The sequence below is a fragment of the Megalops cyprinoides genome, chromosome 6, assembly GCF_013368585.1.
Source record: "Megalops cyprinoides isolate fMegCyp1 chromosome 6, fMegCyp1.pri, whole genome shotgun sequence".
Classification (NCBI taxonomy): Eukaryota; Metazoa; Chordata; class Actinopteri; order Elopiformes; family Megalopidae; genus Megalops; species Megalops cyprinoides.
Window position 1 is genome coordinate 33,852,375 of NC_050588.1, and position 22,855 is coordinate 33,875,229.

A 22,855-nucleotide genomic window follows, 5' to 3' on the forward strand; every position below is an offset into this window, starting at 1 on the left:
GGTCTCTGCTTTCACAGCGGAGTCAGTTTCTTTCAAATCACACAGAAAATTGAACGCCTCTTGTAGTTCCATATCCATGTCTGTGTTTAGACATTTTCCACTGAGCCACCCTTCTTTGTTGTACACACAGCTAACAGCCAACTAAAAATTCCATAATTTAGACATTATCGTCAGCTAACAAAGCTGACACACATCAACATTTAAAACATTGTCCATTCTTTGTCCTTGTGAGAGAGCAATTTTCCCTTGAAATGTAATCAAAATAAACAGTTCAACTATGTTACACTAATTTGCGTTAGGAGTGGAAATCAGAAAACCAAGTACTATAAACCTTAAGCAACTGTCTACAAAACTGTTGCAAACATCAAACACTTAACTCGCCGAGTGGATTCACATGTTCCTGCTCCCACCTCAATTGACTTTTCCACATTGAACCACAATCATGTGGGTTAGAGCTTATGAGTAATTTTACTTTCAATGCAACACCTCCTTTTCGTTCCCAAGTTTTCAAAAGAAGCTATGGGTATCTACCAAATGTGTAAGTGCCCTGCTTACTAAACCCGTTTCATTTTATGATTCCACAAAGTAGGAATTAATCCAGTAGGAATCCAAATTCTCATTAAATATTTGTAACTGTTTTCACAATGTAGTAACACAGCTGAGCCTCCCATCAGCTCACTTCAGATGTGCTTTACATGAAATCAAGTAAAACTTCAAATGAATAGTTCTTTCCTCCTGTCTGAAGACTCCACACCTCCTTCTACTCACCAAGGACTACCCTAGTTGTCAGGCTCAAGTACTGCTTTGACAGCTTAAGATCAAGATCAAGAAGTGTTCCCATTTCTAAAGATGATATTAATTTTTATACCTATTCAGAACAGCAGCAAAGTGCAGCTTACCGTATTTTCTCAATTTATAACTTCTCAAGCTTTTAGTGTTTTGTATGAGAAAAACACTTCATGTTCTTTTCATCCATGAATTCATATTATACTACTACTTAGTCTATACATATAATTTAAATGACCAGCTGTATTAAAGTGAGTTTGTATGAATGAGTGTTCACAGACCAATCTCTTACATCCATGCACATGCCACCATGTGAGATATCTAGCAACACAGCTTTCTAGAGGTGCACCTTGCTTAAGGCCACTTCACATTTACATGGGTGACAACCACACCAACAAACAAAACAGCCTATAATTCTTGTCAGTTGTAATTTTGCCTGAGAGTCTCTGACTCACCATTCATATCTCGGCAAGAAAAACGAGAATGTCAGTTGTCTCTATCCACCCTTCACATCCATTCCTAGACTGCACATGTACTCACCGACAGCTCAATGAACAGAAAAATGCACACTTCTAAATGATTTGGAAAGCAAAAACGTCTTGATTCTCAGTGACATTTCGTTGCATCTCATTTTCCCGTCTGATGCTTGCATGGCAGACCACATGGAAACCTTGATGCTGACAAATGTTTTATTGTTCTTCCATAAACTATATGAAACAGCACATAATGAAAAGCACAAGAGAAACATACAATGTCTTGTAGATTAATTATTTTGGGAATGCCGTTTTATTGACAAAAGCTGAACAGTATTTACAACTGCAAAATAAAAAATAAAATTGAGCTGGAACGTCACAAAGTCCAAATAAATGAAACAATACAGTTGATCTGGTTCAACAACACTACAAAAACAGAGGCCAAATAGGAACTACATACCAGCAAAACATGACGCATAATTTGAAGTGAACATACTGCAATTGGAAAGAGCTTGCAAATACAGAACGTGTCAGGCTGCTGAAACAAACTGAGCAGTCTTCTGCTTGAAATTGAGGGGGAAAAAAGCATTAAACAGACATCTTTCTTTATGCATCTCAGAATTTTGCATTTCAAAAACATTTCTCACACAAGGCAGCAACCGCATCGGCATGGCATTTTATTAAGAGAAAGGAAAACAGCATGGAGCAAACCAAAGCAAATGCTTCAACCCCCACATTGTAGATGTGCTACACACACACACACACCAAACACAGCAGTGCTTGGTGCATTTGCTGAATGTACTCTAAAGCTCAGGTGAAGGCAATATAAAATGTGAAATCTGCAGCAGAAAGAGAAATACACTAAGATGTCAGAGCATTTGAAAACAATTTCACATGCTTCCCAATAAAAGAAAAAACTTCACAACTTATACAATGGCAGAATCTATGCCTCTGCCCCAGCCAGAAATTTCTTTTCAAGGTCGTCATACATTTACTAAAAAGCTTCAGCTCTTTACATGATTGGAATCAAGCAACTTGCTGCTCTTTGCTACAAGGAATCTCACACATACCACTGGACTAAGTATACCATGCTCTTAAATTAATGCAGTGTCTTACTCCTTTCTTTCCTAATCTACAAACAACTTGATTACTTTGGTAGAGGACCTAAACTCATACTACCTGTTGGTGTCAAAACATAAACATTCTTCCATAAATGTTAACGCCCACCTTGGTGTTAGTAAAAACATATTCGGTAAAATGCAGCACTTTCTGATGTTTTGCAAAAGTATAACTTCACATTGAAAATTTATCCTAACGTTATCTTGACTTTTCTGGATCCAATAGGCCTATCATTTAGATCCAAGACCGCAGACATTGCCTCATCGTGCGACTCAAATGCAACCATTGCTTCGCCAGTGGGCATGCCTTTGTCGCTGTACTGCAGGCAAACCGAGCCAGGCAGGACTTGATAGCCATAGAAGAAGTCAAGAATTTCATCAACTGTGACTGTGAATGGCATGTTCTGTATCTTTACAATTGTTGGCCGTTGGTTACCAGGCCCTCCGCTAATACCCGACGGCCCTCTCAACGTTTCAGAACCAGGGCCAAAGCCAGGTTGCGCCGCCCCGCCTCGGCCCTGCCCGCCTCCTCGACTGGGGAGACCGCTGTTCTTTCTTGGCCCGTTATCAAAAGGTGGCATACCCCTCATGCTCTCGGGACCTCCCACAAACCCAGGTGGCCCGTTGTTACTGCCGGGTCCTGGACGGAAACCTGGAGGTTCCAGCACTGGAGCAGGCAAGTGACTACCAACCATAGGAGGGGGGACACTCATAGAAACATCACCCAATGCTCCTCCTATTGGGGGCAAAGGAGGAGGAGGACCGCCAAGTCCATTGCCTGGTGCACTGAATGGGGCAACAAAAGGGGGGCCATTGTTTAAATTTCCTACGCTGTTTCTAAGAAAGTTGTATTCATCTCCTGCCATGGTGGGATATGTGTGAGGCTGTGCGTGTGCTTGTGCATGCACATGGGCATTCCCTTGACCCTTCTGTCCTCTCTTTACCTGCGGTGGCGGGTTTCTCTCTATTTCTTTCATTTGATCGAACGTAACCAAGTGTACAAAGGCATCTCTTCCGTTCAGTTTTTGTCTATGCAATCTTTCAGCTTTGAGTGCCTCCTCCTCTGATCTAAACTGCACCACAGCCTGACCTAGACCATTACCATTGCCATCAACTAGAACTTTGAGGCTCTCCTCGAACAGCTGAATTCCCTCCAAAAACAGACGTACATCTTTCTTGGACACATTGTATGGAATATTTGAAATATGTGCGCAGTTCCTGGCGTTCTTTCCTCCGCCTTCTGACGAGCTGCCCTTCTGGTCACTTTGCTGAGAACCCTGCATCCTTTTCCGAATGACATCGATCTTTTCAAACATCCCTTTCTTGGTGATGGGGTGGACTTGTATGAATCGGCTGCCCATGTACTGCATGTGGCAACCAAGGGCAACTTTGTAGTCCATTTCATTCCTAAATTCAACAAAACCTTCTCCCGTCGCTCTGCCATTTGGTCCATATGCAATATAAATGCTGTCTTCAACAATGTCCAAGTTTTTGAAAAACTCAAAAATCTGTTTGTTTTCTGCTTCGTAGGGAAGTCCTTTCAAATAAACGCAGTACTCTTGTTTGTGAGGCGAGCGAGATCTCGCCCTCTCACGCCCAGAGGGAGATTCTGAACTCGAGCCCGATCGATGGTGCTGGTCCTGATTGGAGTCGCTGGTGTGTTTTGACAGCCCTTGTCCTCCACTCCCCCCACTGGCAGATATCCACTGCCTCTCGGTCGCCGGGGTGATCTCCACATACCTCTGGCCCATCATTCCAGTGTTTCTTTTGAGGGCTTCGAAACTGTCCTGAGGCGTGAAAAACTTCACCAGCGCCCTGCCGCTGCTTCTGCCCAGGTGATCCCGGAGCAAGCGGACGGAATCCACACCCAGCCCCTGGAAAAACTCCCTCACGTCCATGTCAGTGGCGGAAAAAGGCAGGCCTTGAAGGTGAATGTAAAACTCGTCTGGATTCGCCACGGCTGGCTTGATGTTGGCTTGGAGGTTTATTGGACCGAGAGGGTTCATGGGGCCGAGGAACATGTGATTCGGGTTTCCAATAGATAACGGTGGCCCTGACCCAGCCAGGCCGCTGGCCACAGGACCAACTGGGGGAGGGACACCTGGATTAAAGGGTGGCATAGTGGACATGTGTGGCATGTGTGTCATGGGAGGGATGGGTGGCACTGGGGTTAAGGGTGTGACAGTGGGAACTGGAGGCAGAGTGGACACAGGTGGGGGAACCGGCATGGGTGGGATGGAAGGCATTGGGGGCAGAGATGGCATGGTAGGCAAGGGGGGTATAGGAGGAGGGACCGAGTTCATTGTGGACATGGCAGTTGTCATGGTGGATCCCATGGTAAGGTTAGGGCTGCTGAAGTTGTTGCTAAAGCTTGGGGGCATGGTTCCAATGTTAGTCGTTGCAAATGTGGATATGTTTTTATTGCTAGCGGGTTCGTGTGCCGTGGCAGATGTGGTGACCGTAGTTGCTGTTGGGCTGCTGAAGCCTTGCATGGTGGTCGGTAAGCTACCCCTCCCACTTCCCCCAGTACTAGCAGGTGGCCCTGGTCTACTACCATTCCCTGTGGGTCCCTCCAGGTTGCCAGTTTCGAAACGCCTGCGGCTAAGCTCAATCATATTCTGCATCTCGGTCTTGCTGCTAAGCAAAAGTGACACTTTAGACCCTTTGATAGCCCCCCCAGTACGCATCATGCCAAGCCTTGCGTCTTCATCTGTGGCGAAAACAATAAAAGCCTCACCATGTTCACCCCCTACAATATGCACACCACCATCCGGGATGGTCAATCCAGAGAAGAAATGGCGTATGTCCATGGTCCCCGCCACAATCGGGAGACCTTGCAAGCGGATGACCACAGCCATGCTGAGGCGTATCAACACACACCTGCAGGTGAAAGAAGGCAACGTCTGCGTCAGACTACAGTTTTCAGGTAAGTCAAACAAAAAAAAAAAAAAAACAACACAGACAGACATGAGACAACCCCAGACAGTGTATCTGACAGGCAGCAGAACACTCTACATAAGTGTGTTTCCAAATGTAAACAGCTTCCTTTTTTTGCAGAGAACAAATATCACCCTTATCTGTAGTTCTGTGAATGAATTCCCAGCAGCCTTTGTTCTTATTTCAACACTGAACAAAATCTGATTTTTGTCTTCACCACCACACACCCTTTAAAAGGATCAAATAGAGAGCTTATAAAAAGGCTGATTTAACCCATTTCCAACATATGCCCAAAAAAGGGTAACTGCTCATAGCAAAGCAACTTCAATTGAAGCTCTAACACTTAGTGAGGTTCCTAAGTTTGTGAAATGGATTTGCGACATATGAACACCCAACCTACACAATCAGAAAACATTAAGGCAGTAAAAATGATCAAATCTTGACAAAAATTTACAACACCGCATAAAACAATTACCAAGGCTAGTAATTGTATTCAAACCAATGCAGTGTTTGCAATGCAATGTTTATGATCTTCAAGCCAATGATACACCTTAATCTTGGAAAACACTGCAAACCACACAAGCTAAAAAGCCATCAAACATCCAAGGAAAAATGCAATGTGGAATCCTTCAAAATACCCAAAAAACCTAAAAAAAAATTTTTTCCACAATTTTGTTCAGGATGTCAGGTTTCTCAGGCATAGTTTGAAATGCGTTTGCTCAGTTACTGCAACATATTATAGTCCATAATTGGCCAGCTAATTAATACAAACTTTTCTTTCACTGAACAAGCTAAAAATTGTGAGATAAATGACTTCCACTCAAAGAGACTGTAGCCAATGTGGCTTCACTAGAGAACGATACTGACACTAACTGGCCAAAATTTATGAAGTTACACTGAATGCTCATGTGTCAATTTCATTTTGAATTTACATCACTGCAGTACATATCTAGAAACTGGTATATCCTCATGCTTTATTGATATTGGCCAGTGAACCCTCCCCCCCCCCCCCCCCCCCCCAAAAAAAAAAAACTGCCACCAAACTAGGTAAATACATTACAACATTTGGATCAGGAGGTAACTGTCTATATAGCTTACACAACTGTTCATTTTTCACTGTAATCCAATTTTTCAGAAAAGCAGTTTTTTTGCATTGATTTATGTAATGATTATCATGCAAACGTTTTTCTGTTTTTAAATATGAAACAATTTAAACTGAATAATGTACACAAAATTAAAATTACACCCTGTATGATTTTAAATGCTTAAGTTGGAAAACATGCCATTTTCCACAGACTTGTTTTGGAAATCCTGTGTTCCTTGTTTCTCAATGATGACATAATCTGAATGACTGGCATACTGACTGAAGTGTTATTAGAACTGTATAAAAGGAGGAGCAATCATTACATCTGCTAAGTGCAAAGTATGTAATGCATGCATGTCCATGGCTGAAACAGCATGAAGTGCACAGAAGTATTCATAGGGAATGCACTTAAATATCATCATTCAACACCCAAAGAGAACACATTTCATCACCCACTGTTACAAAGCTGCTGGTTATTGGAAACACCTAACCAACATACCACTAAACAACTGTGCCCTTTAGAAGCCATTTAATGTTAAGCGTTTCTAGTTCAAACGTTTTGGTTATAGCCAGCAATAAATTGTGTGTTGGGAAGGACACCTAAACCAACAGTTCAGCAGCTTGCCAAGTGATAGCTATAAAACCCTTAGGACGCCATCTCCTGAGCAACTTGAAAAAGTAACCACTAACTGCTGCACTGCTGTATCTTAAGACATATATTCCTCAAGGAGGTAAGCAAACAGACGTGTTATCTGGTTGGCACTGTACAGTTATGTAAGCTAACAATGTGAATTATTCAGAACTATGCTGAGTTAGGACGCATTCTGCAACCTTTGCTGTGGACGGTGGTGAAGTCAGGATGCTTTAAAAACACCAAATCTGACAGCCCATGCCCATAAATGTAGATCTACTCATATAAGAGTAGACAAATTTGTTCAAGGACTGATTCAACAAACATTTCAAAATCCAGTAAAATGTGTTTTGAATTTGTATGCACTGTAAACTGTCTGGCAAAATGGTGTTTACTAAACACATTCATTGAATAAAAATATTAATTTTCACAGCAGCAGTGTTCATTCATGGCAACTTGTATCCCTGTTTGTCTAAACGGAAATAACCAGACTGGCTTGCTTGGGTCATGTTCCAAGTTCTCCATGATCTTTTTTTTGCTGTGCCGATTTGTATCATTGTAGCCCGATAGCATTACTGGTGGTGCCCTACTTACACAGAGGCTACAGGCAGAGTCAACAAACTGCATGTACTTTACTTCTGCCGATGTCAAAACAAAAGGTAGACTGGAACATGGGACCACCACTGATCACAACAACCAACACGAGGTACACAAATATATTATGGGGACTGGTTTTCATAGACTGCTGAATAAGTACTGGCAGTCATCTTGATCGGGGTAGACATCGGCACTCACTTGACGTAATATGCTACAGCTCTGCTTTTGTGTACTGTAACAAAAGAAACGGTGCAGATCTGGGCTAGCCAAATTTGACTCCGGCTCATGCAAGTCTGTTTGTGTGGCTGTAGTATTGCAGTACTGTGCTGTCCACCGCTTTAGTGCCGTTTTTCCTTCATGAAAAACTGGAATTCAAGTTCTGAGTTCTCTCCCCCAAAATGGGAAAACAAACAAACAAACAAAAAAAACTTGAATCATTTACACGGATGCCGACTTCATGATGCAGCTTGTGGAGCATGCACAGAAGTATTCATCTCACATAGCCTTCGGTTTGGAACAGGACTTAAAATAGCCACAACCAACTTATGCCCTTGAGCATACAATTTGTGGAGTGTTGCACTGTGGCCTGGAACACAGTCTTCGCCCTACAGCTGCTATGCTAAACAGTTTGGATCTAAAACTACTTGAACATCCAATACGTTGATTAAAATTACATTAGGAAGCACAGATAATGAACTGTCAGTGATCCTATTAGCTACTGATGATAAATCAGGAAGGCAAATCACCTCCTTTCAATGTAATAACTGTCAAAATAAAAACAGAATAGCGATGAGAAGATTTCCATCTTAGAATATGACATCTAAGTTTACAATGATTTGAATTTTATGCAACATAAAAACAATCCTTGTTCTAGCCCTAGATGTGAGAAGCTAAAAATAAAAAATAAATTCTCTCTACTGTTTTGGAAGTGTAAACAAGAGGCACACAAACATCAACTAAGATTTTAAAGTCCACATGGAGATTTTGTAAAAATGTGTTTTTCGACAACACAGAACGAATTCCAAACTTCAAAAGGTCACATGAAATGTGATCAAAAGACTAAAAATAGTTTACTATACTTAAGCCACATAATATTAGCCTTGTTCAGAGCAGTGTGGGCCAAAACTACCATTAAAAATGAGCACAGAAGACATGAGAAGCTATTACACCAGAGCACTTTCATCAGGCTAGTCAGAATGAGAGCAGGGATTGTGCTACCTTTAGGAGAAGACTCCAGTAACAGGTTTATGCCCTTAAAAAAACATTAAACTACTACAGGCAGAAAGCAAACTTCAGCTGACACCTCACACAGGCCACCCAAGCAAGCACCTTGGATAGGAGTCTCAGGGAGAGCAAACCCATAAATACAGCTTTTTCCAGCTCTAAAAAGCTGTCATGAGTTCAGCTATGACAGTTTACACACATCTTAACCAGTGAGATGACCAGTTGTTAACCAGCCTCAACATAAAAATGCAGGGTAAGGAGATAAGAGGCCTGATAATGGCCTAGGGTGTTTTTAACATTTTAAATAAGGTTACTCTATGAACTATGGACAAAAAGGGACTGACCAAAACGGCTCTGAAAAGGTAATCCAAAGTCTTACAGGTGTGGCTTAAGTGAATTTCTGTAACTTCAGGACCATTTCATAAACGCTTACCTGTAATAATAAGTGGTGCTTCGTTATAAGCTGCACAGGGTACCCAAGCCAATCCTGACGGCAAGCAATTAAAACCAACTCTAGACTGTAACAAAAGAATAAATGGAAGCAAAAACATGAATGCAAGCAGCAGGCAAACTGAAATAGCCCCAATGTGCACCTTGTATAAGTCAAACCATTCTTGCAGTTCAGCCCAGCAGGTTGTCTTTTTTTTTTTTTTTTTAAACTGCAGCAGAAACGGAGCACAGGAATGCGATGCATTAAGGTCACCAATGGGAGCACTTTAAGTTCAGACTGGCTTCATCAGCACAGAGCCATAAGCGGGCAAAATGGAATTCAGAACACAATCAGCATGCACCTTGGACACATTTGATGAATCGGCTGTCATGTTTTGTGGTACCAAATCTTGAAGCATGTGACAGATCAGAACAATCCACAACGGCAAAGAGGAGAGCATTCTCTTCAAAAGCTTGTGCAGTTAAAACATCCCCCCACTCCCCCCACTTTTCCCACTTACACTCTAAGGGTGAAAACAAAAACACGTAAATTGCACGATTGCACTGAAAAAAAAAAAAAAACTGTGTGGGGGAAAAACACTGAAGTCAAATCAGAATTTTAAAAACCTTAACAGAATAATGCAGAGTCATACGAAGGCTTTTAACATTGTCCTAACTTACAAATGCTGCTTCAGCCAGAGCACAAATCAGTATACTGAACACATCTGCATAAATCCCAATACTGCACACAAAGGTAAAGCAAGCCTGTGAAAGCAAACCTATATTTCAGGTTTCCAGTATCAGCCAAGTTTGGTAGTGAACAATTTATAACTTCTGTGCATTGAATAATAAATCCTATGAAGAGGATTTAGTTGGAACACTCTTGCACAGCACATTCCATAACACAAAAATCACTGCACAGAGTCTTCAACCTGTTGGAATGGAAAATGCACCAAAGCATCAACCTGATCTGAGACTATGACAGAATACTTTTTACATGCATTTTAACTTTTTTCTATCAAACTGACTATGGCTGATTTTTACTCATCAAAGATTCAATGCATCTGACAGGGTGTCATATGGGATACCTGTGTCAGTCAGTGAAATGGTGTGTGCTGAGTAATAAACACTTCTATTTTAACCCATTCTGACCACTCACACTGTAGAAACTGACAAGCTCACATGGGGTATGTCATGCTTTTGCACTATGTACAAGCACTAAATGTGTGCTACGCAACAGTACTTATGAAATGCACGTGCAGATTTCCTTCCACAGAACAACTGAAATTTTATGAACCTCAAACCAAACAAAATCCAAAATATACACAAGAGAACTAATTCTCAACAGCTGCATTCAACTCCCAACTGCTGCAAATCAAATCTCAACCCAGAAACAGAGGAAGGGAAACTTTCTTTTCAAACCATCCCGTTTATGACACAAGCTATAATGACAGCACGAGTCTGGTATTTGACCAATGAGACAAGAAACTCCATCTGGATTGAAAACATAGTAGATAAGAAAATGTTTAGAAAACAACTGACAAGCAGCCATTCAAAGAGTAACAAACCACAACTACAACACATCAGAGTCAAGTACCTCTCCTTAAACAATTTTAGACAATTCGTTTTTCCTTTTTTCATCCAATACAAACCAGCTCCTTATATGCAAGCTGAGCAGTGCAGCTTGCTTTACAACACTGGAGAGTATTCAGAAGATCATACAATACAATGCGTCACATTATTACAATCTTCTTCCTCCAAAATACGCAAAATCACCTTCTGCAGCAAACATCCCCGAGAATCCAAAGACAAAAAGCTACGAGAAGCACTTATTTCATACAAAATATGGTAAACTTCAAATGATAGTCGAAAGCACCACTCCAAAAACCACATCACACTTTATGAAAAGTCACAATATACCCCAAGGACAACCCAATTCAACCCGTCTCAAGAGGAAGCGCTCACGGCAAAACCAACATTGCAAATAACAGTCAAAGCCCTGCACGTTTCAGTGACATGATGAACACATTTTGCTAGTTCGACGTGCAAGCTGAAACTAGGATCACACCACTAGCCAACTACAATCACCAGTGACATGTACCTTAGATATTTTAAAAGCAAGCGAAAATGTATTAAATCAGCAAATGATGGCGTTCATAGATGAATTTCGCATTAAAATACAAGTCAAAGCATCAGTGTAAAAAAAAGCGCAAGACGACAAATGGGAAGTTTCAGGTTTACCATTTGGCCAACCTCAACCAAATCAACGGCATGGAGAAAAGACCTTGCATGTAATTCAGCGTCACACCAGCAGCTGAGCCAAGACCACAATAAAGACTGGGACCAAGCCATTCGTTTCAATCATAGCAATGCAAAAGGCAACTGATCTCTGGACCTACCGCCACCCTGTCTATGCATGCATTCTAAAATTCACTGCACCACAAATAAACGACGACTAAGCTAACTGCTTTACGTGATTGTAACAACTCAGGCAAGCGAGAACATCACATTCACCAAAATGGCGCTGAACCAGACAATGCAGGTCAACTCTGTTTCTATGGGGGAAAGAAAAAGAACTAATTCCAAATGGTTCAAGTATTTAGAACACACTGGTTAGCTAGATATGTTCGTTAGTAACCTGGCTACGTTTTTCTCCTCCGCAAGAGGACAAATGTGTATAAAGCTAAGACAAAACAATCAACAAAATCAAAGCTAGTTAGCAAGCTTTCATTCGCAACAGGCCTGAAGTCTCGCTAGCTGCTCAGCTAGACTCAAGCTGTCGCTGACTCCAGTAATTCTGTCTGCTGAATTCAGTCATTTTAACTATTTTTCAAACTAGCCGCTGTATCGTACGTCTTGATTTGCCACACGAATCGTTGTTACAAAGTCTTGTGAATTTTGTACTTTTTTTGGTCTTACCGAATATATCTGTACACAAACAGATTTAATTAATTTTAAAGAGACGATCTCTTGCGCTTCCTCCCCCTCGCTCCTGTGTGCAGCAAAGTTACAAAATGTCCGCCGCATACGGTTCCTCGCCTGCGCGTCGTTTTACGTCACAAGTGACGTAACGTACCCGAGCACACTTCCTCGGCCAATCGTAAGAGGAGTTTGCCAGGTGTGGAGAGAAGAAAGCAATGTGGTAAAAAGCTACAATGCGTTGTGTTTGGTCGGTTTGGCGCTAGACTAGCACTCACAACAATGATAATCATGGCATCCAACTTTATTTTTGTCAGGAGATATCGAGATTTTGCTGTTTGCAGTAAACCGTACTTTTATACATTTTGCACGATTTACACATGTAATCTCTGAATGAAGGTCAAATATATCTCCAAAACGTCAACAATGCTTTGACAGTTTGCGTTTTTTTACGTCATGTTATAAACCAGATTGCGGTTGAAATAACCAATGAACCATTGCAATCGTCGCTGAAATATGGCCACAGTACGACCACAATGACTGCTTCGATTTGAAGGTATTAGAAAATAGTGAGCAAGAGCTACACACCAAAGTGCGTTTCACATGGTTGAAGAAATACTCTTTTATATTTTTCACGCATATTTCCCTTGCCTGGTATATTTAATAAACTATGCATGCATTGCAGAAAAAGATGCCCACGATTGTTTGTTGACTCTATGAAATCGCTTTCTTGTGGATTCACAACAAAAGCAACAGCAACAGAAGCGATTGAAATCACAACAAAAAACGCAACTGGTAGCATTATTGGTGCACCCCAGGAGATCAAAATGGTTTTTCGCTGTGCAACATTCTAGACATTAAGGATCAATACATACTCTTAAGAATACCAAGGACAACAATATATGATGAGTGTGTAAAACTCCATTTTACATTCTCAATGCAGATAGTGAAGGGTTAAATGCACCTTGTGGAACACCCTGGATTGCAACCTGTTAACCAATATCCCTTGTGTTCATATTGTTAAACTTTGTAAATTGGTGCAGGTGTGATGTGAAGTTTATTAGGAATTAATAAATCCCATGAAGCAACTGGTGTCTGCAGGAACAGCAGGACTCAGTAACCTCACATCCATTTAGTATTTTAAATCTCTGGTTGATTGCACTTGGAAGTTACATCCCAACTGACTGTCTTAAGCAGGATCTATATAGTAAACTGAGATCTTTTAAAGTAGTAGTTTAAAAAAACTTCCTTGTGGTGATTCAACAAGGAAAAATGAAGGATTGGATATAAGAAACTATATATTTACAGGCTATATATTAATGTTAAATTATGTCATTTTTCTTGTCCCGATGGATGCATCTTGGTATTGATCGCATATGTAGCCAATCACTGATTTTAATAAGAACAACAGAGGCATTTTCATAATAATTTATTGATATTGATACAGTGAAGCATGCCAGAGGTTTAATGTGGAGAGGATAAAGTACACAGATGGAAGACTGGGGTGTTTGTGGAGTATACCTGACTGAGGGTGCCCAGATGTGGTTGCTATATTACTGAATAAAATTAAGCCCCTAGTGTGTTTTGCTGAAGAGGTTCAGTGCTGCTTAGGTCAAAGCATATTTAGACATTTCTAAATATTTTTGAAAAAAATATATATATATTTTTGGATTTTTGGTACAGGTGTTTTGATTAACTTCAACCGTTGCTACCATTAAGTACTGTAACTTTAACATAGCTTTCAATACACAAGTATGTCCATACATCTATTTATTGACATTTACTTATAAGCTTAGACCTATTAAGAAAGTATTGCAAAATATCTGAGTCAAGTGGAAAGTGGGTATTAGTCAGGAAAGCAGTCTAAAATTTGTGATGTACTTAACATGGTAACATAGCACATGAATAAAAAGCATACTTGTAACATATCTCCTCAATGCTGTGGTGGTGTTTCATGGTGCCAATGAACTCTGATCTGAAACAAAATTATAACTGTTTCAAATTTGGCCAAATATGTAATGTAATCATACTTCAAGGCTAATCAGGATCTATAAAACACTCATCACAACGTCAATGTTCTCTGTGATGTGCAGATACTGTGAACCCCTATTGAAGATTGAATGAATATTGAAGATTATTATCATAATGTATTAATTCTTAGAATCCTACTGGAATGTAGTTCTTGGCGATCACAGTTTAAAAAAATACTTCACCCATAACCATATCAAACGGTCAGAAAACCCATCAAAGGTTGCTGTGACCCTGCTGGAGACGTCACCCATCCATTAGTACATAATGTATGCACTAAGTATACTTTGTCAAATTCAAAGTAACAGAACATAGTCTGCCAAAATAAACACATCATTTCCAAAAATTAAATAAAAGGTTGTGCGTGTTTGCTTTTGATTACAGGGAAACATCAGGAAAAATATCCTAGTTACGCTAGGAGTGGCAATTCACGCTGAGTATATAAGCATGATATGCCAATTATGCACGATTAGCATACACGATGCTCTGGTCTTTCCAGCATTTTCCTGCCGAGTCTTCAGTGCTGCGTCCACTTAATGCTCTTCAGATCAATCCCCTCTTGCACCATTTCCCATAATGGGCTGAGGAAAAGGAAAAGCTCAGTAAATTTCACCCATTCACCTTCATTGCAAAACGACACATTCACAAAATCTAGGGTTAATGCTTACAAAGGAGGTACTCTTTTTAAGCTTCCAACACAATCACCATAGAAGAAACTGGCTTTCCTTCTCAGGGGAATAACCATTAAATACCTGTTTCATTAAATACCAGTGGCCTATAAGTTACCTCATTTCTCTCAGACGTTTAACCTGCTGAATGCATTTCTCAGCTGTGTAGTCCACTTCTTCCTCTGTGGTGAATCTCCCAATGCCAAATCTGAGTAAACAGTAAACACAACTTTCCAAATCCAAGCAAATACACAAAATTAGCATGTATACGAAATGACCACAGAACAGTGACGCAAACGCAAACCATTTAAGCTCAAGAGATGATATCAACATCTAGATGTTTTCTAGATGCTGGAAAGACAAGTTCATGAAATAATATTTACGTTACTTGAAATATCTAGGTTACTCATGAAACACTAGAGAAGGGTTGGTTTAAAAAAAAAAAAACGACCACAAACGCCAACAAAAGGTGCTGCTTAGATGTCCTGTTTGGCGTTGTCTGACTAAACTGCTGACCTGATTGACGAGTGGGCGAGATCCTCATCTGTTCCAATGGCCCTGAGCACATATGAGGGCTCCAACGAGGCCGAGGTGCAGGCGCTATAGGGAAAAGATCACGGTTACAGCCTGAAGAAGCGCATTACCATCTTAACATACAAACGAGAACTATGAACCACCAACACAAACACTGAAGAGGCTGAACTTAAGCTGACTGACCTGCCAGAGGAGAGGGCAACGTCCTTCAAGGCCATCAGTAGACTCTCACCTTCAACATAGGCGAAGGACAAGTTGATGCAACCTGTAGAAATTAGAAAGAGCATCAACACTGCTCGTTCCAAATGATCTGCAGCCGCCTGTAAAGAAGCCTTAATCAAAACCACGTCCAAAGGACAGGAATAATTTTATTACTAAGAATTGGCCAGTTACTGTCTGACCATACAGACAAGGTTGACAGTACTATTCACCTGGGTATCTCTGCTCAGGGTCACCGTTCATCACAACATCAGGTATGTCTCCCATTATTTTCTGAATGAGACGATTTGCCAGCATGGACACGCGACCGTGATCGTACTAGAGACAAAATAAAGAAAGGAAAAAAAAAAAAAAAACCCAAAACTTCTGAATCAATGCTCAAGGCCCACTCTGAACAATCCTTTCAGAAAAGCAGAATGCATAAGGTAATAATAGGAACTGCACTTGTGAAGTTACTTTATTGTTGAACTATTAGCTTACTCAGCTTTATGGAATCTGTGTGATGGGCTGAAAAATCAGACCTCATGACATCATATGAGCACTAACACTGCTCAGTAAGCCAGCCCCATTGGTTTTATACCTCCATTTCCTGCAGTGCTATCTCACAGGCGGCTCCCAGCCCCACAGCCAGGGGAGTGGGCACCGTTCCCGAGCGCAGCCCCCTCTCCTGCCCTCCTCCATTCTGCAGGGGCTCCAGTCGAACCCGGGGCCGCCGACGCACGTACAGCGCTCCCACACCTTTCATCAGACACAAAATATTTCCAAGTGTACCACCACGTAATGGATTCAGAAGCAGCCAAAACAAACCCCTTACCCCCAGGAGAAACAAAAGGAACCCAGAGGGGACCAGGACTCCACAAAAACCAGTCGTGCACACAGATTTATTCATCTGAATATTTATTTGCTTAGCCGACATCCGTGTTCTCGGAGACTAATTGTTTACAGTCTTTGAATATTGCCCATTAATACAGCTGCATATTTATGCAACTCAGCTTATGTACCAGGATTTGATAATCCTTTTGTTAATAATCCTTTGGTTAATAAGGTTAGCCTGTGTCATCAAGCTTACCTTTGGGGCCATATATTTTATGGCCACTGATGGACATCAGATCCACCTTCCAGTCAGAAACATTGATGGGGATCTTCCCAACCGCCTGGGCAGCATCCGTGTGGAAGAACACATTCTTTGATCGGCAAATATGGCCTAAAACAGAAAAATGTATAGAGCTAATGATAAAACAGAAGCAGCCTCAGACCCAAACACAACAGCACCATGGCACACACAACAGTATGGAGAGGGGTCTATTCCTACTTTCACAACACCAGTCACACTGTATACAAGGCCCAGCCAATCAGGGAAGACTAACAGATAACTAATTTATATTTAAAAAGGATAGACAATCTACAAGTAGGGAAAACACACTCAAAAACAAAGCTGTTTTCAGACATGTATGCACAAACACCTCTTAGCTTAATTACAGCATTAAATATTCTTTCTTTGATTTATCATCTGAAACATCAACTCAGATATGTACGCACACCCTGCAGTTACCTTTACATAGTCATTCTAAAGCTAGGGCTTCAGCTAGGACTGCTGTTCACTATAGACAGCAGAGAAACAGAGGAGAACTGTCTGCTCCTCATTACTCTTCATTGTTTAAATAATCTTCACTCATACTAATGGTGTAAGCACTTTTTCATTCTGGCCAGCATCTGAGCACACATAATCTAATGAGGCTTCACCTATTTCTTTCACTGGCTGTCTCACTCCAATCTCATTGTTCACCGTCATCACCGACACCAAGCTTGTATCCGGCCGGATGGTTTCCTCCAGTTGCTGAAAAAAAAAAATAATGGCATGACAGGGTACAGAAACCTCACTGACAAAATAACAAAATCAAATCCATTTTATGCCTTAAACATCAGTTTCAAGGAGTTCATTCTCCAATTAATTCTTAAATAAAAAATTCTTTAACAAATTTTTTAAATTAATTAATATAGTTCTTAAATTATACTCTCATGAAACAAATATATTCTGAACACTGTGACGTTTTTTTTTGTTTGTTCAGCACTTTGGCATATAGTCATAAGCATCATGAGGAGTTCTCAACTCTACAGAATTGAGAAATTCATACAACTGCCACCAGAGGGCAGTCTTTTCCAATAAATTTCACAGTTACAGTGGGTTTGCCAAATCATTGTTTGTGAGCTTTTTTTGTGAGCTGTTAAGGTTTTACACATTAACAAACAAGGTACTTGCCTGCAGATCAATCAAGCCATTGTTCTGGACAGGGAGGTACGTGACGTCAAACCCTTCTGCCTCCAATACTCGACAGGAGTCCAGCACACACTTGTGCTCCGTCTGTGTGGTGATTATATGCTTCTTCTTGGCCTTATAAAACCGTGCAACTCCCTGCACATAACACAGCAACGAAGGCACCTTTTACTTCTCATGGAATAAATTTACTAACATACTTTTTATATATGTTTAGTAAACCAATGCATGTTCAATGTATGCTTCTGGGCAGCTACTGAGGTATTATTATGACCCCATAGCTTTTATAAAAGTACAGAGCCCGAATTAAAATCCCTTCCAGAGGACATCTTACATCCTAATCCTAATTCTTAACTAAGACGGCGAATACGCACCTTGATTGACATATTGTTGGACTCTGTAGCCCCACTGGTGAACACAATCTCTCTGGGATCTGCACCAATCAGATCTGCCACTTGCTGTGTGGGAAACAGACATGTAGCCCGTTTTACATTTCGATAACCTTCATCACGCAAAACTCAGATGTTATTTAAATTAGTCTTTGTAATGAGAAAAAAAGAAACTTCACAGATGCATAAACGACACTACCTCATTTTACACTGTAATAGTTGGATTCTATAGATAGCAAGCCCTATCTGTTGTCTATGGATGTCTATATATGATCAATATTAGACTCTACTTTTCTGGCTTTCTCCATAGCACTCTCACTCTCCCAGCCGTACGCATGCGTCCTGGAATGAGGGTTTCCATAGTAGTTCACTTGATATGGAAGCATGGCATCCAGAACTCGTGGGTCCTACGGAATGAGAGAAATGTTAAATGCGAGTTAAGTGAAGGAAATTAAAAACAGCAGAGGCGAAATAAACATGAACTGTGTTCTGGACCATTCAAGTTCACATCTATTTATTCCCAAACTACAACAATGCCGGTGTATAAACATATCAGTGAGTAAACTGTGAATACCCGACATTTTTTTTGTTTGTCAATGGTCTGAAAAATAAGTCCTGTCAATATGAGACGGGTGCTTTCATTGAGATGAATACAAACTAACACTGCGATTTAGTGATACAACAGGGGAGTTACAGGTTTCTGAGCGTCAAAAGTAATATCATGAGGGGAAACGCTTCCAAACACAAAACCTTAAAAAAACATACTCGCAAAATGACATACACTGGTGGCATGCTTGCGCTTCCTCTGTAGCTCCCATTACTGAGAGCCGTCAGCTAAACTCTGTAGTTTGTACTTAAAAAATACATATTTTCTGAAAATTACTTTTTACGTTCAACTTTGACAGTGTTGTTTCAGATAAATGTATTGTAACTCAGCCAGCAATCTGTCTATAGATTCGAATACCTACCATCGGCGTTGTAGCCTGGAAATCCATGTATAGCGGCCGCAACTCATCTCTCTCCAACTCTCTGCTTTTGATAATTTCTGTTATTAAAAGTAATGAGTACGGTGGTTAAGTCGTACAAACATCGCCGCAGGGACATAAACTAAAATAAACAATTAACGAGCTAGCCAGAGAGAATTAAATAAATGGCGTGATCACAACATGAGGGCAGCTGCATCATACTTAAATTACTTGATCAATTATAGTTATCCAACTGTTAACGCGCAAGCCGAGACAAACGACCCCAACTACACATCGGATGCAACACATCGTTTTTCATCCATGCGATCAGACCAAAATAACAAACCAAAGGACAGGGTGCAATGCATGAATGACTATCTCCCACACCTGGGTAGACACTTGATTACTTAGTTAACACGTTAACTAGCTGGCAATATGACGTTTGCTAATGACAGTTAAAGTGAACACTTATGGAGAGCAAACTAGCTAACGGTACTTGGAATTCAAATCAAGGACAGGCTACCCTGAGCTGCCAGGCTAAATTTTAGCTGCGTCACCGACATCAGATTAGAAAAGGGGAAGACTCAAATCTCACCTCTCTCCCGATGAACGGCGTTTGCAGCACTTTCTGCAAATTTCAGACGATGACTGGGGAACCCACTCATGGATCCCAAAATATTCTTCATCAGACCCGTTTTACTCAACATTGCTGCTCGCTATGTTGATAGCTAAGCTGTAAGAACACGCAATTTAATAATTTCGCTCGCCTGTGCTGGCTAGTCTAACTAGCTAGCCAAAGTGATTTCAAATGCCAGTCAGTTCTGTATTGCAATTTCAATGTGTTAACGATGGCTACCTAGCTAAGTTAGCCAGCTAGCTGACAACACTCGATATGAACAGAAAACCTTACAGGCAGCAGGCGCTAGCCCGTTACCCAGCTGTAACTAGACTGTATCTGCCTGACAAGTTTTTGTAAGACTGTGACTTTGACGATCAAGTTGTCTACAGAACTTTCCCAAATCCTCGGAAGGCGCAAGGCAAGTCCAAATAAACACTGACGGGCACGCAACCACGCAATTTCGCTGTGCAACGCTTACACAAGCTAGGATTAGTAAACGATCACAGAGCAGGAAATGGGCATCCAGCGTGGTCTTCAACCCGGAAGCATATAGACGGATGCGAACTACCAAACGTAAGTTTCAATTAAACAGATATAGCAGTTAGGTTGCCTTTGAAGACAATGAATCAAGCGCTTTGGTGTCTGATAACTATGACAGCGCAGTAACATTAGGCTTCAAAGCGGAAGACTGTATACAAGCACATCCAACCGGCAAAACATTTCCGTGTGGTACTAACTGGGGTGCATTCAATTGCTAGGACGATGTGAAATATTGTGCACTTGAGCTGACACTTCCCTCATAATGTTTGGAGGTAAAAACTTTCTCAGTTGTAATCTTAGTGAAAGTAGATTCCTTCAGTTCTACGTATGCCAAAATGGCGAAGGTGTTGGCCCAGAGTTTCAGCCATCTTGGTAGTGGCTGCTGGAGACAAAGGTTCGGCACATTTTTTTGATCATGAAAACATTGTGCAAAAGAAAGTTCGGACGTTCTTGTCACAGCCAGACCAATCATTACATTCCATGGCATTGTCAGATTGGGTACATAGGTCCCCCATGATGTATGCAAACTAAACAATGTAGCGGAGGCGCTATATATTTTGCAGGACAGACAGCATCATTTCTGTCATGAGAACATTTGCGAGTTTTAAATTAAAGGCACCCCACACAAAACAAAATCAACAACACACAATTGACCAGATACAATCACTTTGGTTTATATATGGAGAGAAAAAAAAAAACTTATCACAAACATTTCGCTATAACAGCCCTACAAAAGTCTCACAGACTGTTCAGGGGGTTAGTCCTTGGCCACTTTCTTCGACGGAGAAGTCTTTAGTCTTCCGGGAGTCTGAGGGAATGCGAACATGGCTACAGAGGAAAAGGCGGGACCTGGTGTTGGTGAGTTTGAGGTCCATGCTGTTTCTCCCAAATTATGACTTCGTAAGCTAGATATATCTGCCTGCTGGCAAGGATGAGAGGCTGGGAGGAGTCTGCAGTGAAATAGAAATCACTGAGACAGGGTATACGATAGAAAGAATCCTCCACAGAACACCGGGAGTCACCGCAGATGACATGGTCCTCTGTCTCCACCCCTCTGCTGCCGCCGTGCCTTAGAGGGCTGCACCTGTCTTCCACTGAGTGAAGGGGGCTGGCGGAGGAAGAGCATTCGCAGGGCTACCAGGTACCAGGTAAGCCTCTCACACACTCAGTATCAATTAGCTTTTATTTATTAGCTATTAAATGACTCTTTATTGAAGCAGTATACTGACAATAAATGCATATTCTGACGTACAGGCAGAATTTTGAAATGGGGCTTTCAATTTCCATTTTCGTTTTATAAAAGCGTTTCCTCGTTGTAAGTCGCTGTAGATAAGATGTGCATGTGTTGCGCCTCTGGAATGATGCCGTTTGCTGCTAACAAAAGTGACGTACTGCTGCCACCTGGAGGAGAGAAAATGAAAATACCACCTATTTATGTGCATTTTCTGCGCGCAAAAGCCGGAAGATAATTTTCTGTCTAGTGCTGTCATTTGCATACTATTTACTGCATTTGCATCAAGCCATCTGGACAAAATGTAGTTGGCACCGTGACATGGTCAGGATTGGGAACCAGTGCACAGAGGACACAGGAGAGGTGGGAGGGTCACGTTGAAGCGGACGCAGACGCGGAATAAAGGACACGACTGACAGTAAACCCGAAATGCTGAATCTTCCCATTGAAACTAAACCATGCTACTTCAACAGCAAAGTACACCTCCCCAATTAGGCTATGCTTTGCATCTAAGGGTACCATTATAGGCTTTCTTTCAAAATGTGAAAAGCTGAAAAAAGATGTTTTGTTCTGCATTTTGGGGAAAATGCGTCATTTTCATAGCAACACTTCCACATGTATAGATACAGGCTTGACCTTTGATCTTAGGCTTATGGTTAATGAACATCTTTTGTCAAAATTCATCATTTCACTCTCTAAAAACGATTTTTCCCATTACATGCCGAAAGTCATTACTAAGATATTATTTCATTAATCCTCTTTTACCTGAAAAGTTCAGAGGGATTGGTTTGCAAATTCAGTACTCTGCTTGCAACCCTGATAAGATATGATCATGAAGACAATATCTGACCATGATGATTTAAATTTGGTTATGCTATACCACAGTTGTTGTGCAGTTCTATCATTTAATTAGCAGAGCGACTCCAGTTCTCAGTGATTGTCACGAATTTATACATACATTATTATATATATTGCAAATCATTTTATATATATATATATATATATATATATATATATATATGTATATATATATATAATGAATTGCAATACCATATTTAAATGGAATTTTAAAATGATAACCAAATCGTGACGTGCAATACCAGTGCGTGAGATTTGACATGTCATGGATACTGTAGAAATTGCATAACGTCGACAAACCTTTGAAAAACGCGTATGGTACTTTTTAATT

General features: G+C 40.9%; 2 protein-coding genes across 3 annotated transcripts; both read right to left on the minus strand.

Annotated features, from left to right (window-relative positions):
- Nucleotides 1-1,572: 1,572 nt before the first annotated feature.
- rbm12 (RNA binding motif protein 12) lies at nt 1,573-12,285 on the minus strand. 2 transcript variants are annotated; one of them, XM_036532127.1, is made up of 3 exons: nt 12,199-12,285; nt 9,284-9,368; nt 1,573-5,257 (listed from the first exon to the last, which is right to left on the minus strand). In XM_036532127.1, the coding sequence occupies exon 3, from the start codon at nt 5,233-5,235 to the stop codon at nt 2,566-2,568; it is 2,670 nt and encodes an 889-aa protein (XP_036388020.1). In that variant the 5' UTR covers nt 5,236-5,257; nt 9,284-9,368; nt 12,199-12,285; the 3' UTR covers nt 1,573-2,565. The 2 variants fall into 2 exon arrangements, with proteins under 2 accessions (XP_036388020.1, XP_036388021.1); XM_036532128.1 differs by lacking the exon at nt 9,284-9,368.
- Nucleotides 12,286-13,650: 1,365 nt separating this feature from the next.
- nfs1 (NFS1 cysteine desulfurase) lies at nt 13,651-20,367 on the minus strand. The gene is made up of 13 exons (XM_036531160.1): nt 19,872-20,367; nt 19,280-19,356; nt 18,602-18,718; nt 18,297-18,380; nt 17,908-18,060; nt 17,391-17,484; nt 16,717-16,851; nt 16,228-16,385; nt 15,860-15,965; nt 15,612-15,693; nt 15,411-15,494; nt 15,013-15,102; nt 13,651-14,807 (listed from the first exon to the last, which is right to left on the minus strand). Exons 1-13 carry the CDS (start codon nt 19,981-19,983, stop codon nt 14,744-14,746), a joined length of 1,356 nt encoding a protein of 451 aa, XP_036387053.1. The 5' UTR covers nt 19,984-20,367; the 3' UTR covers nt 13,651-14,743.
- Nucleotides 20,368-22,855: the final 2,488 nt, after the last annotated feature.